The following is an 18,761-nucleotide window of genomic DNA, read 5'->3' as shown; positions in this document are numbered from 1 at the left end:
ATCAGTCCTACGTCTGAAGGACCTGTTGTCCACAATCCTGATGGTACCGAAGAGAGAAGATCATCTTCTTCAGGACTCAACTGAAACACTCAGGATTATGAAGTGGACACATCAATGTGTGTTCCAGCTGTCAGCACCAATGAGACATTAACTGGCACTTTATACAATTTAGTTGATGGACTGAACTCCGTTCGTGGTCCAACTCTGCTCCAATCAGTGGCTGACAAAGCTGTTATGACTGTCAGTCCCAATTCTTGCCATTCTGTCAAATATGGTTTACAAACTGACACATGTAATGGCATACCTGTGAATCTCAATTTTAAAACATCTTCAGTGGCACCTGTTACTGTTATGACAGCTGTTGAGTTGCCATCATGAATCAAATCGGTCATTGTCAGCTTCACAGGTGAAATATTTTTCAATTTGTTTTCATACACTGGTGTTCCTGGCAATATGCCACTATGGACTCTAAATACACTCTCAAATCTGCATCTAAACTCTGTCCATGGTTCTCCTTCTTTCTGAGTTGTCCTGGTAATTTCAGTATAATTTATCTTTGGTCCTAACACACCTTTTGCACGTGTAATCATAGCTTCCACTCTTGTTTTCAAGACTGGATCATCATGTGGCAATGGTACGCCATCCTGGTCTGCAGGATTCCAGTCTCCGCGTATCTGACTCCATTTTAGGGCCACATGCTTTCATCCACACCTGTTGGACTTCAGGTCCACTAAGGTGGTAAGAACTTCTAATGTTTTCTATATCCTGCATAAATCCCTCAATGTCGACATGTGGCGATGGTATCATGTCGACTGCTGCTTTGATATCATCAGCATTCCATGTTCGATATACGAGCATGGTTGATCGCTGTCCTGCTGTTCCTGCACGAGGATTTGGTACTTCTATCATAGGATAGGCACCTCCCTGGTCACTGTGTTCCACCATGGGAGGGGCTGTAGGCACTTTCGCTTGACTGCGTGTTTGTGGTTTTTCTGGTTTTTCTGGTTTTTCACTTTTTACCTTAGGTTTTACTGCCAAATCATACTGTGGTGGCGGTACATCGTCATCCTCTGGTAGAGGAGATAAGGGTGTTGTTGTCACCGACGATCCAGCCGGCGGTGGTTGCTGAGGCTGTTCTGGTTCTCTGTGCTGAATTATCACATCTTCTTCTGCCTTACCTACAGCTTTCTTTTCCCTGCTTTCTCTAATCGTCGCTTCTCTGCTCCCTTCTGTCTGTTCTCTGCTTCCTCCTCCCAAAATGCCACTAAATCTGCCCCTACTTTCTGCATCTTTTCTCATCACCTTTATGTTGCTGTTCTAACTCCTTCTTTAGCTTCTGTATACTGATCAGGTTCAGTCGTCCGTCAAAGTCATGTTTATTTATCCAGGTCTCCAATTTCTTTGTTGCTTTTGGATTTTTTTTGCTTCCATAAATTTCCAGTCGTCAGTTGATAAATTTTCCTTATTTTTAGACGTCTTACCCCCCATTTTTATTATCCCTTGTTATAATTTGGACTTCAGACGGGGGCACACCTAGGGTGTTCTAAATCTGAAGTTTTCACACTTTCTTTGGACGTGACAATTAATTTGCCGTCGTGTGGTTGATTCCTTTCACCTCCCCGTAGGAAGCGGAATCACTTGCCTCTGCTTCCACACGCACGGTTGTCACTAACGTTGTCCAAAGTATTACACTTTCACACAGTTATTTACACTTACACAAAACACTATTTACACATAGAAACACTTTTAATAATCGTACGCGTATTCTTATGCCAGGGGAGCTCGCCCTCCCGTGAAATTTAACTAATGTCCTGCATTAGGGGACTCCGCCGTCCCTGCCAAATTTAACTGCTGTTTTACAGTGCACGTATTTCTACCCGGGATTTCCTTTACGTATTAAAACAGAGGAGTCCGTATCCTCCTTCCGGAATTTAACTACGTGCGTCCCTCGCAACCGTAGAGGAGTCCGCCCTCCTTACAGAGTTTAACTGTGTTTCATTAACAGACGATTCTGTATCATCGCTTACGGAGTTTAACTGTTTTATGTGATCACTTTTATCCCCTACCGGTACGCGTATATAAACAGAGGAGTCCGCACCCTCCTTACAGAGTTTAACTGCTTTGCATTAACAGACGATTCTGTATCATCGCTTGCGGAATTTAACTGTTTATGTGATCTGATCACCACTCACTCAGTACTGTTTACAAAGAAATTTTACTCACTGACTCGACTTCCTGTCTGTCTTCTTCGGGAAAATCTCGTCAACCAGACGATGCCAACGGTGGTCGACAATTGCAGACACGATCAATCGATCGGACCTTGGCCAAGGATTTACGTCTGGACTTGACGACCTCCGCTGGACACCTCCGGTATTGTTGAGATCCCGGACGAGCCCCCAGTCAATGTTGGGTATTTTCTCCTCCAAACATTCTTAAAACCTTTGATAAGACAAACAGAGTCAAGAAACACCAGTGAGACAGAAAGTCAAATTAATCACGCGCGGAGTGCGGCCAGGCTGTACACCAAAGCTACACTAAAGTCTGGCCTGTGCTCCCGCTCTTTTTATTAGAGATGCCCTCATTACATCATAAAACTTGTCCTAAGGGGGGGGGGGGACAACGCGAGACAAGTTTCTTCCCGTAACATAAACACATACGTCAATAAGCGCAGCTGTAAGGACAAACAGTTTCTTTCTTTTACTCTTATCGTCGGAGGTCAGCACATCTCGTTCGTCTGTTGCAGTTATCAGCTGTTGTGCATCTGCCTGGAGTGTCCTGGTCTTCACACTAAGCATCACGTCACAACAGTCAAAAACAACCTTCAGGTCTATTACTCCCAGTTCATGACTGACCCCGTCATGCTTCACTCCCAGTCGTTAGCGGCTACAAAAACAAGTTGTATAATAATAAGTACATCCAGCTCTTCATTCCCAGTTCAGATTGACCCCAGCATGCTAAAACAAGGTTGAATAACACATACATTCTCGGGGTTAGGTGCAAACAGCACAACACCGTTTTCATAAGAAAGAAGACGAAGGTACAAATGTTTAACAGTGATAACATATATATATATATATATAAAATCCTTAACACCTGTATTAATTGCACCTGTTTGAACTTGTTACCTGTATAAAAGACACCTGTTCATACACTCAATCAATCACACTCCAACCTGTCCACCATAGCCAAGACCAAAGAGCTGTCTAAGGACACCAGGGACAAAACTGTACACCTGCACAAGGCTGGGATGGACTACAGGACAACAGGCAAGCAGCTTGGTAGAAGACAACAACTGTTGGAGTATTTATTAGAAAATGGAAGAAACACAAGATGACTGTCAATCTTCCTCAGTCTGGGGCTCCATGCAAGAGAGCTGGGACCACAGTCACAAAGATTACATTAGTAACACATGATGCTGTCATGGTTTAAAATCCTGCAGGGCAGCAAGGTCCCCCTGCTCAAACCAGCACATGTCCAGGCCTGTTTGAAGTTCACCAGTGACCATCTGGATGATCCAGAGAAGGCATGGGAGAAGGTCATGTGATCAGATGAGACCAAAATAGAGCTTTTTGGCATCAACTCCACTCGCTGTGTTTGGAAGATGAGAACCCCAAGAACACCATCCCAACCGTGAAGCATGGGGGTGGAAACATGTTTGGGAGTGTTTTTCTGTAAACGTGACAGAACGGTGGCATTGTATTGAAGGGAGATTGGATGGGGTCATGTATCGTGAGATTTTGGCAAACGAGTGGCTGGGTCTTCCAGCGTGACAATGACACGAAACACACAGCCAGGGCTACTAAGGAGCAGTTCTGTAAGATGCATTTCAAGGTCCTGGAGTGGCCTGGCCAGTATCCAGACCTGAACCCATGAGAAAATCTTTGGATGGAACTGAACCTCGAAACCTGAAAGATCTGGAGAAGATCTGTATGGAGGAGTGGACCAAAATCCCTGCTGCAGTGTGCAAACTTGGTCAAGAACTATAGGAAAAGTCTGACGTCTGTAACTGCAAACAAAGGTTTCCTGTACAAAATATTAAGGTCTGTTTAATACTTATTTGCCTCACTGTATATATGTAGGGGTCATGGACCCAGAAGACCCAGAACAAGTGTTACAGGAATTGGCTGAGCATACCGAAGTGTGTGGGATGAGCTGTTTAGGGTAGTATTTCACTGTGCTGTGAAAGAGTGCAAACCGCATTTGCGAGGAAAGTCGTGAAATTTCATGAAACATGAGGGCTCTGCCTTCAGTGGTTACAGTCTGGGATGTTTCTGCAGCATCTTTTCACATAATAGCGTCACAATAGCAGTACATTAACAGCCCACAGCAATCCACGCCACTTTGTGTGCGATCGTCTTGCCATTTCAGTTAAGCAAGTGCTGCTCAGCATTCGCGCAAAAATCAGTGAGATCATTGCAGCTGTGAAGGCTGTGCCAAGTGGTGGCATTTGAGCAGAACTCGCACAATATGTATGCAAATTACTTGCAATTTTTGGCCGTATTCTCGCTGCCAGGCCATACGACATTCAGGTGACACGTGCTAATCTGTTGTAAGTACCAATTCAGTGAGATTCCAACTGATTCATGTGTTTTGTCACAAATTATGTCTTCAACTGCTCCTCAACAGCTGCAGCCCAGTGAGATACTACTCTTAGTTTGCTGCCACCGTGACCCGAACTAAAAGAACAAATACTCTGTGTTGCATATCACAGAGAATCTGGTCCATGTAAGGGTCCAAATGTCATGTGGTAATTTTTACAATAACTTATTTAAGTAACGTTTAGGACCGTGCTGTGGTGTCGCGATCTGCTGCATCCACGACACAATGGAACTGTGTTGGGTCCGGAGTGGCGAACACCATCATTAATTTCTATATCAACTTTTAACAATTGTCTAATACTTTTCTGTGAATTTGTATTGAATTATTGTAGAAAGTAACATGAGTTACACTATGTTTAATTTCAAAAAATTATGCAAATTAAATGTCAAATAAATCATAGTAGTTTTTACAATAAATTTTGTGACATTGTATTATACTGTATAAATAATAACAATACATTACATTTATAGGCGCTTTTCAAAAAACTCAAGGACACCATTGCAATGCAGAAATAAGCAGATTAAAAGCATAACAATAAAAGATTAGAATTAAAAACTTAAAATGACATTTGCAGTTAAAAAGAAATTATATAACAATTTAAAACAAGACAAAAATTCTGCAGTGAATGAGTGGAACTCATATTGAATAGGCTTTCTTGAACAGGTGGGTTTAGAGACGTGATTTGAAAGTAACCAGAGAGTCAATGTTACAGATATCAGGTGGAAGAGAGTTCCAAAGGTGGGGAGCAGAGCAGCTGAAAGCGCTAAATCAACGGAGCAAGGTTGTGGAGGGCCTTGAAGGTTAGAAGGCTAATTCAATTGTACCTGCCATAATGCTAACTGTCCACCAGGTGGACCTATTGCTCCATTTAAAGAACCTTAATTACAGACTGCTGTGGGACACGGAAAACCAACCTGTTGATTATTGATTATACCGTGACTATCCAGGGTTGGGACCAGGAAGCAGAGTTGTAGTCTTACACACCTCTCTGCAGCTTCTCTCCCCCTGCCATCCCCTCATTACCCCATCCCCGTAGAGACGGTGCCTGCTCCCAGACTACCAATAACCAGCAAAAATCTATTTAAGCATAAAAATTCAAAAAGAAAAAATAATATAGCACCTTCAACTGCACCACAGACTAAAACAGTTAAATGTGGTCTATTAAACATTAGGTCTCTCTCTTCTAAGTCCCTGTTGGTAAATGATATAATAATTGATCAACATATTGATTTATTCTGCCTAACAGAAACCTGGTTACAGCAGGATGAATATGTTAGTTTAAATGAGTCAACACCCCCGAGTCACACTAACTGTCAGAATGCTCGTAGCACGGGCCGGGGCGGAGGATTAGCAGCAATCTTACATTCCAGCTTATTAATTAATCAAAAACCCAGACAGAGCTTTAATTCATTTGAAAGCTTGTCTCTTAGTCTTGTCCATCCAAATTGGAAGTCCCAAAAACCAGTTTTATTTGTTATTATCTATCGTCCACCTGGTCGTTACTGTGAGTTTCTCTGTGAATTTTCAGACCTTTTGTCTGACTTAGTGCTTAGCTCAGATAAGATAATTATAGTGGGCGATTTTAACATCCACACAGATGCTGAGAATGACAGCCTCAACACTGCATTTAATCTATTATTAGACTCTATTGGCTTTGCTCAAAAAGTAAATGAGTCCACCCACCACTTTAATCATATCTTAGATCTTGTTCTGACTTATGGTATGGAAATTGAAGACTTAACAGTATTCCCTGAAAACTCCCTTCTGTCTGATCATTTCTTAATAACATTTACATTTACTCTGATGGACTACCCAGCAGTAGGGAATAAGTTTCATTATACTAGAAGTCTTTCAGAAAGCGCTGTAACTAGGTTTAAGGATATGATTCCTTCTTTATGTTCTCTAATGCCATATACCAACACAGTAGCTACCTAAACTCTGTAAGGGAGATAGAGTATCTCGTCAATAGTTTTACATCCTCATTGAAGACAACTTTGGATGCTGTAGCTCCTCTGAAAAAGAGAGCTTTAAATCAGAAGTGTCTGACTCCATGGTATAACTCACAAACTTGTAGCTTAAAGCAGATAACCCGTAAGTTGGAGAGGAAATGGCGTCTCACTAATTTAGAAGATCTTCACTTAGCCTGGAAAAAGAGTCTGTTGCTCTATAAAAAAGCCCTCCGTAAAGCTAGGACATCTTTCTACTCATCACTAATTGAAGAAAATAAGAACAACCCCAGGTTTCTTTTCAGCACTGTAGCCAGGCTGACAAAGAGTCAGAGCTCTATTGAGCTGAGTATTCCATTAACTTTAACTAGTAATGACTTCATGACTTTCTTTGCTATTGCTATTAGAGAAAAAATTACTCATAACCATCCCAAAGACGTATCGTTATCTTTGGCTGCTTTCAGTGATGCCGGTATTTGGTTAGACTCTTTCTCTCCGATTGTTCTGTCTGAGTTATTTTCATTAGTTACTTCATCCAAACCATCAACATGTTTATTAGACCCCATTCCTACCAGGCTGCTCAAGGAAGCCCTACCATTATTTAATGCTTCGATCTTAAATATGATCAATCTATCTTTGTTAGTTGGCTATGTACCACAGGCTTTTAAGGTGGCAGTAATTAAACCATTACTTAAAAAGCCATCACTTGACCCAGCTATCTTAGCTAATTATAAGCCAATCTCCAACCTTCCTTTTCTCTCAAAAATTCTTGAAAGGGTAGTTGTAAAACAGCTAACTGATCATCTGCAGAGGAATGGTCTATTTGAAGAGTTTCAGTCAGGTTTTAGAATTCATCATAGTACAGAAACAGCGTTAGTGAAGGTTACAAATGATCTTCTTATGGCCTCGGACAGTGGACTCATCTCTGTGCTTGTTCTGTTAGACCTCAGTGCTGCTTTTGATACTGTTGACCATAAAATTTTATTACAGAGATTAGAGCATGCCATAGGTATTAAAGGCACTGCGCTGCGGTGGTTTGAATCATATTTGTCTAATAGATTACAATTTGTTCATGTAAATGGGGAATCTTCTTCACAGACTAAAGTTAATTATGGAGTTCCACAAGGTTCTGTGCTAGGACCAATTTTATTCACTTTATACATGCTTCCCTTAGGCAGTATTATTAGACGGTATTGCTTAAATTTTCATTGTTACGCAGATTATACCCAGCTTTATCTATCCATGAAGCCAGAGGACACACACCAATTAGCTAAACTGCAGGATTGTCTTACAGACATAAAGACATGGATGACCTCTAATTTCCTGCTTTTAAACTCAGATAAAACTGAAGTTATTGTACTTGGCCCCACAAATCTTAGAAACATGGTGTCTAACCAGATCCTTACTCTGGATGGCATTACCCTGACCTCTAGTAATACTGTGAGAAATCTTGGAGTCATTTTTGATCAGGATATGTCATTCAAAGCGCATATTAAACAAATATGTAGGACTGCTTTTTTGCATTTACGCAATATCTCTAAAATCAGAAAGGTCTTGTCTCAGAGTGATGCTGAAAAACGAATTCATGCATTTATTTCCTCTAGGCTGGACTATTGTAATTCATTATTATCAGGTTGTCCTAAAAGTTCCCTAAAAAGCCTTCAGTTAATTCAAAATGCTGCAGCTAGAGTACTGACGGGGACTAGAAGGAGAGAGCATATCTCACCCATATTGGCCTCTCTTCATTGGCTTCCTGTTAATTCTAGAATAGAATTTAAAATTCTTCTTCTTACTTATAAGGTTTTGAATAATCAGGTCCCATCTTAGCTTAGGGACCTCGTAGTACCATATCACCCCAATAGAGCGCTTCGCTCTCAGACTGCAGGCTTACTTGTAGTTCCTAGGGTTTGTAAGAGTAGAATGGGAGGCAGAGCCTTCAGCTTTCAGGCTCCTCTCCTGTGGAACCAGCTCCCAATTCAGATCAGGGAGACAGACACCCTCTCTACTTTTAAGCTTAGGCTTAAAACTTTCCTTTTTGCTAAAGCTTATAGTTAGGGCTGGATCAGGTGACCCTGAACCATCCCTTAGTTATGCTACTATAGACGTAGACTGCTGGGGGGTTCCCATGATGCACTGTTTCTTTCTCTTTTTGCTCTGTATGCACCACTCTGCATTTAATCATTAGTGATCGATCTCTGCTCCCCTCCACAGCATGTCTTTTTCCTGGTTCTCTCCCTCAGCCCCAACCAGTCCCAGCAGAAGACTGCCCCTCCCTGAGCCTGGTTCTGCTGGAGGTTTCTTCCTGTTAAAAGGGAGTTTTTCCTTCCCACTGTAGCCAAGTGCTTGCTCACAGGGGGTCGTTTTGACCGTTGGGGTTTTACATAATTATTGTATGGCCTTGCCTTACAATATAAAGCGCCTTGGGGCAACTGTTTGTTGTGATTTGGTGCTATATAAAAAAATTGATTGATTGATTGATTATTGATAAGTCATAAATCTCGAAGGTGTGAGAGCGTGTGAATTTGTCTGTGGGCCAAATATGTTGATCACTACCCTCCGGGGTGGAAAAACCTTTGATATTTTCACCTTCCTAAAATAATGGCCTAAGTCATATTTTCCAAAACTTGACCTAGGCCATTATTTTAGGAAGGTGATGATATGGCATTTTGGTTACCTGTCTTTCGGGACTTATATTCCAAAAAGGTATAGTTTGGACTATCTAAGATTTAATATTTTGGAGTTATTGAATAAAAACAGTAATAATGGTTTGTAAAGTTGCTTACAGTTTGGTTAAAAGTGATGCAAATTATTGGTGGTAGTGACACGCCCACTTTCAGGTGTCTGGCCCCTAAATGTATTTGTCTGTCTGTGTCACTCTTAACTGGAATAAGTGGGTTTAAAAAAAAAATGAATGAATGAACAGACTTTACCCACCTCTCACCCAGGGACTGCTGGGATAGGCTGTATGATACATCAGCTTTGATTTATTTAGGGATTATTCCACAATCACAACATCCAGTGGAAATGATCACGATTGCTAAAGCCTCTAATTTTTTCTGTACATGTCTCATTTTGTCCAATGGACATGTTATTCTTGTGTAAGATTAGAGAATGGAATTTAGTTTGTGGAGCAGCAGCAGTCCTGGGATGGGTTGTAGGTTACATAGTGAAGCCAGCTGATGGACAGACTCTTCTTTTCCCTGGATGAATCCTAAAGGAGCTTACACACTAATATCCTGATGGGAAAAGGGTTTGCTTTAAGCTCGCCATTCGCGCCCGATCACAACGAGGATACCACAAGGAAAATCAGATCAAAATGCTTCTTTTAAAACAGCATCCATTTTAACGCCAACCTGTTTGGATGAAGCATCAGGAAACCACGTGACTGTTTTTTTTTTTTTTTTCTCTATTTTTGGAGGAAGGTGATTTTTTTTTTTTTTTTTTTAGATGATATCTGGTAAATCGGATGCAGAACGGTGACAGAGTGGATGTTTAAGGAGAAAATCTTGGGACCATTTTAAATTTCTCTGATTTTGACTTTCTTGATCTTGGAAATGATTCCCACAAAGATGCTGGTGTACAGGGCGCCTGAAGAAGACACGCGCACTCTGACAGCCTCTCAGACAAGAAGGCGTAAGAAGTCCACCGGGGAGCTCTTCCAGAAGGGCTACAGGGTCAGGCTGGGCCACGGACAGGTCAACGAGAAGGACGACCAAGACGGCCTCTGCCACAGCTGTGGCTCATGCCTCCGTGTGATCTCTTACTGGGGTAAGACCTGCAGGAGGCACAGCGGTAATCTCCACGAAAGATGAAGGCTGGAATGTTGCAACACTTTCAGCTCCTTCTGTGCGTCAGCTGGAGCAGGTTCGGGATTTTGGGTGTATTATCAGTCCCATCTGGCTAAATACAACTTTAGGTTTGAGATTTCATAGATATTTATGATTGCTTCACTTGTGATGGTCTAGGGTCGTCGATAATAGGCCCATGGATTCGATGATGGATTGAAGCTCCTGTTGCCATGGTGAACTGTCTTTGCTTTTATTTCTTTGCTTACAATTGATTGGCAATGGCGTGTTAGGTGAACACCTTGGCCTTTTTGATCTTGACTTATTGCGAAGATTGTGTTTTTTTTTTATGAAAATCACTAATATCGTCAATGATGGAACTGAGTAACATTACAACCAAATTTAATCTTTCTCACTCAACTCAAGGATCATTTATTTTATCTCGGAGCTAAAGTTTGCTAAGTATTTGTGTGTGTGTGTGTGTGTGTGTGTGTGTGTGTGTGTGTGTGTGTGTGTGTGTGTGTGTGTGTGTGTGTATGCGTGTGTGTGTGTGTGTGGAAGGTAGTGGGGGTTACCATTAGAGGTTATGTATGAATGGGGGCGTTGTGTGTGGTGGGGTGGTTGCCGTAGTCGCTGTGGTTACTGTTGCTAAGCAATGGGACAGTCATGGGTAGACATACCCCAAACACACCCACATGCATGTGACTTTTACATATACAGTATAAGATTATAATAAAGTATTACTTTTAGTTTGCTGACGCCTCTTTGAAATATCACGTTGGCCTTCTCAGAATTGTGTCTATTTTTATACTTAATCTTTCTTTCAACAAATCAGGTGATGGATACATGAACATTTCCAAGTATATCTCAGGCTTCATTTTCTCGATCATTAAGTCAAACAAACAACATGGTAAATCTGTGTCAAGTAAACACTTGGCTAAAACTGAGTGATTGTTCAAAAATGTGAGGGAAGCCACCAAGATACCCAGACAACTCTGAGGGAGTTATAGGCTTATTTGTCTTTGATAGGAGAAATTGTGCATAGTGCAACATACGTTTGCTGCACTACCAATCACAGGTTCGCAAATAGAAAAGAGAAGTACTTTCAAATGATAATGGATCAGATCTAGGCTTGAGTCTCAATGTGACTTCTAGCAAACTGTAGCTGAATTTTCATGTATTCTTTTTAGGAATATTCTTCTCTGTTCCACTCAAACATGAAGCTGTATAACTGGGGATGCAACATGCAACAATTGCACTCTGCACAGTTTCTCTTGTCACAGCCACAGAAGCCTATAGCTCCTTCAGAGTTGTCTTCATGTCTTGGTGGCTTCCCTCACTAGTTTCCTTCTTGCACAGTCATTCAGCATTTGAGAACTACCTATTTTACACAGATTTGCCACGTTTGTATTTCTTAAAGGAAATGGGAGTCCAAAGTATTCTCAATGAATTGAAATGTTTATGTAACCATCCCTTGACTTGTTCAAAGAAACCTGGCTGTAAAAGTAATTCTCTATTGACATTAATTACTTATTAGCTCTGAAAATAAAGTGACTGAGTGTAAAACTTACCTTAATGTTGTTCAGATGCTTCACCTTTCTTTGGTTGCTCACGTTAGGGGTCGCCTCTCTACCACTCTATCCATTACTTTGGATAGCTGACCCCAAGTATTTAAACTGATCTAGTTTCACCACCTCGACTCCTTGTAGCCTCACCATTTCACTGGGTTCCCTTTCATTCACGCACATGTACTCCTTGCTATTACTGACTTTTATTCCTCTTCTCTCCAGAGCATATCTCCACCGTTCCAGGCTAGATTCAACTTGCTCTGTACTCTCAGTACAGATCGCAATGTCATCTGCGAACATCATTATCCATAGAGACTCCTGTCTGATCTCATCCGTCAACCTGTCCACCATCATTGCGAACAAGAAAGGACTCAGAGCTGATCCTTGGTGTAATCCCACTTCCACCTTGAATAAATCTGTCATTCCTACTATTCATCTCACTGCTGTCACACTGCCCTTGCACATATCCTTCACTACCCTCACACACTCGGCCACTCCAGACCCTTGGCACTCTGTCATAAGCTTTCTCTGAATGCACAAACACACAATGCAGCTCCTTCTGGCCTTCTCTACACTTCTCCATCAGTACTATTAGAGCAAACATTGCATCTGTAGTGCTCATTCTCAACATGAAACCATATTGCCGATCATAGATCACCTGACTTGGTCTCTTGCACACATAATATGTCTACTTTTCTCCTCTCCATCAGATCAGTCACTTCTCTCCCTTTACCAGTCATACTGCCAACATTCAAAGTCCCAGTTCTCAATTTCACCTTTCTAGTATTCCTCTTCTCTCGCTGTCACTGGACATGTTCTCCTCCTCTTCTTCTTTGCCCAGCAGTACTCCAATTTCTGCCGGCACCCTGTTGGGCCATAGGCCTGATGGTGGTTGTTTTTAACCCGGGCCTCGACCTATTCAGTACAGAAATTTGATTTGTACTCTGCCTGGTTGTGTTGGGTGTTTTACACTGGATGCACTTCCTGATGGAACCCTACTCATTTGTTTGGGCTTGGGACTAGCACTCAGAATGTACTGGTTGCACACCCCATGTGGTGTACAAATGCAAAATTAGAAGGGAAAAAGTCACTGTCCAAAAACTTTTGGATCTGACTGTAGGCGTAACAGTATCCTTGACTCTCCTGGCAAGTGTTTCAGCTGCCATTTTTAAACCCCCTTCTTATCTTAAATACCCTTAAATTTGGGATTTGACGTCATGGCTGTTTCCTCATTTTGACCTGGCAGTGTCCACCTGTTCTCAGTTTAATCTCCTATTTTATCCACCCTGAATTTTTTTTTTTTTTTAATCTTCAGCATGAATAAAAATGTATCACATAGATGATGATGCTTTGTGGACTGCAGATAGTTGGGATGCTGACTTTTGTTTTCCTAAATTATATATATATATATTTAAAAATCCTTTTTTAACTGATTTTCTTTTGAGTGGTTTGATATTTTGGTTTTTCAAAATGAATCCATTGAAGGGGGTAAAGATAGATGAGAGTATGAAAGGTAATGTTGATTTTAGTCCAGAGATATTGATTTTTTTTTTCTGAAAAAAAAAAACACAAAACAATTTTTTTTGTGTGTGTGTTCTCACAGGTTTGAGGTTTTTACGGGCTTTACGACTGATTCAGTTCTCAGAAATTTTACAATTTTTGAACATATTAAAGACGAGGTAAGTGTTCTTTTCTTTGTACCAAGCAGATTTTTAAAAATAATTTGAGTAATGGTATTTCTTGCATATTGTGGCTCATTTTGAAACTGTGAATGTGAGAGCAGAATAGAAGTTGATAATTGTTTAGTAAGAAATGAATGACAGCACCAACAATATAACTTTGGATTCCTAATTTTAAAAAATGCAAATAATCAAATTATGTTATGTTATGCTGTTTTCCATTTTCTGTTTGCTGACTCGTTGCTTTCAATCAGTTTTTTGCACAGATGTCAGGATGAGCTTATAGTGCGACCACGCACACTTCACAATAATCCGCTCGTTCAGATCGAGCGCTCGCTGGCTGTGCATAAGTCATAATTTATTCATAATTATGCTTTAATGGGGCTGATTTCTTAAAACAATGTTGTGAAGATGTCCAAAAAGTCAGATCTTTTCTTTTGGTGTGAAATAAATCTATACATTTGTCCAAAAGCTGTTTCATAGTATTAAAGCACTGCTTATATAACAGCACAAATCCAAGTAAGGCTGTAATTCAGCACAGATGGGAGAGATTTTGTAGAAGACAAACACAGATTTTGGAAGAGCACTTATGAGAGCACACACCTCTGACAACAGTTCAAAACGCTACGGTGCTGAAATAATGGACATTTTCAGACGCTCCAAATAATTTAAGACAGAATTGGACACTGTTGATTTAAGATGTTCATGATTTTCTGTTTGATGTTCCATTATTGTTTCTGCTAAACACTACTTCATTTGAACATAGTTTCTGTTAAATCAAGTGTAACAGACTCAACATTATATGTTCATCAGCATTTATACATGTAGTAAACAATAACCTTTGTTACATTGAACATTTTAGCATGAAAAATTCTAGTTTCCAGAAAAAGTGAAATAAATTAATTTCAGTTTCTATGATCATTTTATTTGTTTTCTTGTTGGTTTTTTGTCATTATTGCACTGAAAATGTTCTAATTTACAAATGATGCCACATACTGTAAAATAAACTGCCAGTGATAATTCCTTAGTTTAATTGTGTACCTTTTAAAGTAACAGATCATTTCGATACAGTTTTTTAAGCAGCTGTCTGAGAGCAACTTCCTGGTTTTTCCAAACCTTATAACAGTGATTTGGAAGTATGGACTGAGATTTTTTTATTTTATTTTATTTTTTAGTGCATCAATTGGAGTCAGGGTTTATATTTGCAGTTATTATACGGTATGGGATTTTGCCAACTTCTGATTGGCCGATTCGCCACTTTCTGAGCTGTACCACATGCCGAGTTGACCACTGATGGAGCCGAGTAGACCGCGCATGTGAAACGAGTATACCTCGTGTGCAGCGTAGTGCTAGCTAACCGAGCGACGCCTTCTATCGATAACGACCAATCAGATAACACGATGCAACGCCTACTTTGGCTGTCAGTTTGTTGACAAGATGGCAGAAGACAGGTTTGCGTCTGTTAATGACGCTGACTTAAAACGAATTTTACACAAAAAAGATGCGAAGAACACCCGCAGAAATACACAGTTGGCAGCCAACCTGTTTCGCAAGTACGTCACTGAAAAGGGACATGCGCGCAACTTTGAAACTTATGACAGACGGATGGTTGACGGAGTACTCTGTCGATTTTACACGGAAGCTAGACAGGCGTTTGGCGAACTCTATAAGAAAACAAGCCTGATGACTCTTCATCACGGACTTAACAGGCATCTCCAGTCGATCAATGGGATGTCAGTTGGTGCAGTATGACAGTAATAATAAAGAGTTGAAACTTGAGATTGATTTTTCAGTTTTAGTATGTTTGACAAACTCCCAATTTTCTTGTTTACCACATAATAAAGCAGTTATAGACTTTTGATTTCGGTGTACCCATGATTATGCAGACCTGGTCAGGATGGTGTTCACCGAGGCCAGGTGAACCCCATCCTGACCAGGTCTATAATTGTATATGGTACAACTGCTACCCTGATTTGTGAAAAATGAGCAACCATTAAACAGTAATAATTCAAAATTTATATTTGAAACTTTGTTGTGTGTGTTTTCATTTAACAGTAACTCCATAAAGCTGGTGATCCACAGTGCAAGCTACTGAGCTAGCTGGCTAAATTAGTTAATAGTCAGAGTTTATATTTGCAATAGTACAATTGCAACCCTGATTTGTGAAAAATGAGCAGTCATTAAACAATATTAATTAAAAATTTATATCTAAACCTTTCTTTTGTGTGTTTTTAACAGTAACTCCATAAAGCTGATGATCCACAGTGCAAGCTACTGAGCTAGTTAGCTAAATTAGTTAATGCTCAGAGTTTATATATGCAATAGTACAGCTGCTGTCCTGAATTTTGGAAAATGAGCCACCATTAAACAACAACAATAATTTAAAATTGATATCTGAAACTTTCCTTTGTGTGTGGTTTTATTTAACAGTAACTCCATAAAGCTGGTGAATTTATGTTCGATCTTCATTAGCACATGGCTAACTGCAGCAGGGTTCATACATCTGGTAAGTTAGTGGGAACTTTTAAATGTGCTTTGAATGACTTGTTCCGCATTAATATAGCAACCAAGAACTATGTTTTATGTAAAGATTTAGTGGCTTAATGGCATCATGCAGCAACACACCCTCTGTGCTCTGAGCTTTTCTACTCCTTATTGTTCTAGTCATGTTTGCGTGTTTAGTGCATGAGATGTCTGTGTCTGCATGTTTATAAAGAAACAGCAGTACCGCTAGGTAGTTGATGATTTTTATTTTTATTTTTTTCAACAGCAACATTCTGGAAATACCTCATAAAAGTCACATTTAGAAACTTAGAAAAGCTCTCACCAAGAATGTGGTTGGACTAGAATACACATACATATACATACATGGGTTCTTTCCTCTGAATGCGGAGGGCAGAGGGTTGGGGAAGCGTGGCCAAGAAGGGAAGCACTGTTTTGGTTCTGAAATATAGAGGCAGTTCTCCATCTAGTGGCAGAAAAAAACATTTATAAATCCTTTAAAGAGGTCATATAGTGCAAACTGTTAGATATTGTTAAGGGTTCATGTGAAACATTTTCAAAGTTTTCAACAATATTCATGGGGGTGTGGCTAGATTCTTTGCATTTCAAGCAACAGGCACACAGATTGTTTCTTGATTCAGAACAGACTGTTTTGTGTGTGTGTGTGTGTCTTTGTGCGCGTATGTGCATGAATGCTACAAAGTTGCTGAAATATTTTATAATATGACAATTTTGAAGTCACTGTTGTCCAGTAAATTTCAATTCATTATTATTGTGCCTATATTATTCAATTAAAAATCTAAAATGTAAATATGCCACATTTTCTTGTTTGTTTTTTGTTTTTATCTTCGTGACCTCTGTTCCAGGTGGAAAACTCAGGGGATCCATGGGAAAGTTTCCAAAATTCCCAGGCACTTTCCTACTGGGAATGTGTGTACTTACTGATGGTTACCATGTCCACGGTGGGCTATGGAGACGTCTACGCCAAAACAGCCCTGGGCCGCCTGTTCATGGTGTTCTTCATCCTTGGCGGTTTGGTAAAAATGGATTTATTTTTGCTGAATTAATCTGGAAGCTCACCTGTTTTTAGTTGATTGCAGTATATGTTGCATGTTATGTACATTATAAACCCATCACATTACAGCATTTATGAAGGTATAATGCTGAAGTTTTGTTTTGCCGCATATCAGTTTATTCTTATATGTAGATTACTTTAGAGACTTTGCACTTGTTAGTAATTGAAGGTAATGCGGTTTCAGGTGGCTCGGTGCTCCTGTTTTCTTTCCCTCTTTCCAACAAACACAATAAAATGAGGATGATTTAATGAAACCCAGCTGGACGGACATATTGCCGTACTTGTTACAATATAATATAATGAGATGATGGAATAAATCCAGTTTAAAGCCTAGTAATCTTTGCTAATATTCAAACACAAAACAGCATCCCCAGATATGTCATGCTCAGATCTATGGCAGTACTCTGTGCGTTTGGTCAATAAGTAATTGGACAATGGTGCACGTTTCAATATTGTATTTATTATCAAAATGAGCTTTACGTAAAGACTTTCAAGTTTCTGTTCAACATAATTCACATCTTCTTCCTTTTACCTTGATGAATAGCAAAACATAGAATGAACCCTCTTTCATATTACTATTCATATTCATATTAACCCTATTTCATACTTTCATATTTGACACTGATTCATGGAAATGAATTCTTTGTGATTCAGTGATACCACAATATGTGGTTAAAGTGGTACTTGACATTTAATCAAGAGTTAAATAGTTATGACTTTGAGTTTGACCTTTCAAGTTCACCCAAAATCAGTGGTGAAATAGCCAGTAGAAAGGTAATATACAAGTTCGTGTTGGTGTTTTATAGTAACGCAGGTTTACTTTTAACCAATTTGTATCCTCTATACATAAGCACAAGGGTGCAATTTAGAACTAGAAATTGGGGGGACAAAGTGCGATGCCCGCAGGGCCGAAGCCAACAGGCCGGGGGTCTGGTGGCCGCTTTAGGCCCCCAGAAGCCAATGGTTTCTAGATAAGCTCAGATGCATTCTGAGCATCCAGAACAGTAATTTTAATGTTTTGAGAAGACCATAAAGTGGACACCATTTGACTTATGCAATTTGAAACTGTGGATATAAATACTTTATTCTGAGAATAGCCAGCAATGATTTTATTAACATCCTGGTGTAAATAAGGTATCACCACATGTGTAGAACTCAAAAAGAATGATAGGTTGAGTTTTCATTAAAAAACAACTGCAATGTGGTAAAATGTATTCATAAATATGAAAGAACAGGCTCTTTATAATTATTAACTATCGCATACTGTATTTTTTTTCTCAATATTTGTTTTTGCATAAGTTTGAAAAAACAACAGATCATAAGTTTAGGATAAATTACTTATCATGAATTAAATTTTCCAAGTGGCACTAATGAACATAATTTCACTTGCATAGACTGATTTTGGAGATCAAGCAATAATTGCAGATGGGCTTTCTGAGGTCCCAGATAGCTTTTCTGATTTCCTTTTCTAACTTTCAGAATTTAGTAAATTAGTATATGTCCATTGATACTTATATGTAGACACTAGTCCCTAGAGGCAACTATTTTTGGTTTCAAATCTGGGCAAATGCAGTCCCAGAAAACTCTGAATGTGACAAACAAGAAAC

General features: G+C 39.8%; 1 protein-coding gene across 1 annotated transcript in view; it reads left to right on the top strand.

The window, feature by feature from the left end:
• Positions 1 to 18,761, top strand: part of LOC117530552 (calcium-activated potassium channel subunit alpha-1-like) — a gene marked incomplete at its 3' end in the record, with an annotated part of 158,068 nt that overhangs the window by 16,458 nt on the left and 122,849 nt on the right. The window contains exons 3-5 of the mRNA XM_034193446.1: positions 13,502 to 13,577; positions 16,008 to 16,083; positions 16,946 to 17,116. Of these exons, the coding sequence (XP_034049337.1) occupies positions 13,502 to 13,577; positions 16,008 to 16,083; positions 16,946 to 17,116 (323 nt within the window). The remainder of the gene's footprint in view (positions 1 to 13,501; positions 13,578 to 16,007; positions 16,084 to 16,945; positions 17,117 to 18,761) is intronic.

Source organism: Thalassophryne amazonica, chromosome 18, assembly GCF_902500255.1.
Source record: "Thalassophryne amazonica chromosome 18, fThaAma1.1, whole genome shotgun sequence".
Classification (NCBI taxonomy): Eukaryota; Metazoa; Chordata; class Actinopteri; order Batrachoidiformes; family Batrachoididae; genus Thalassophryne; species Thalassophryne amazonica.
Note: the sequence above shows the minus strand (reverse complement) of the source record. Positions and strands in the feature narration are given on the sequence as shown.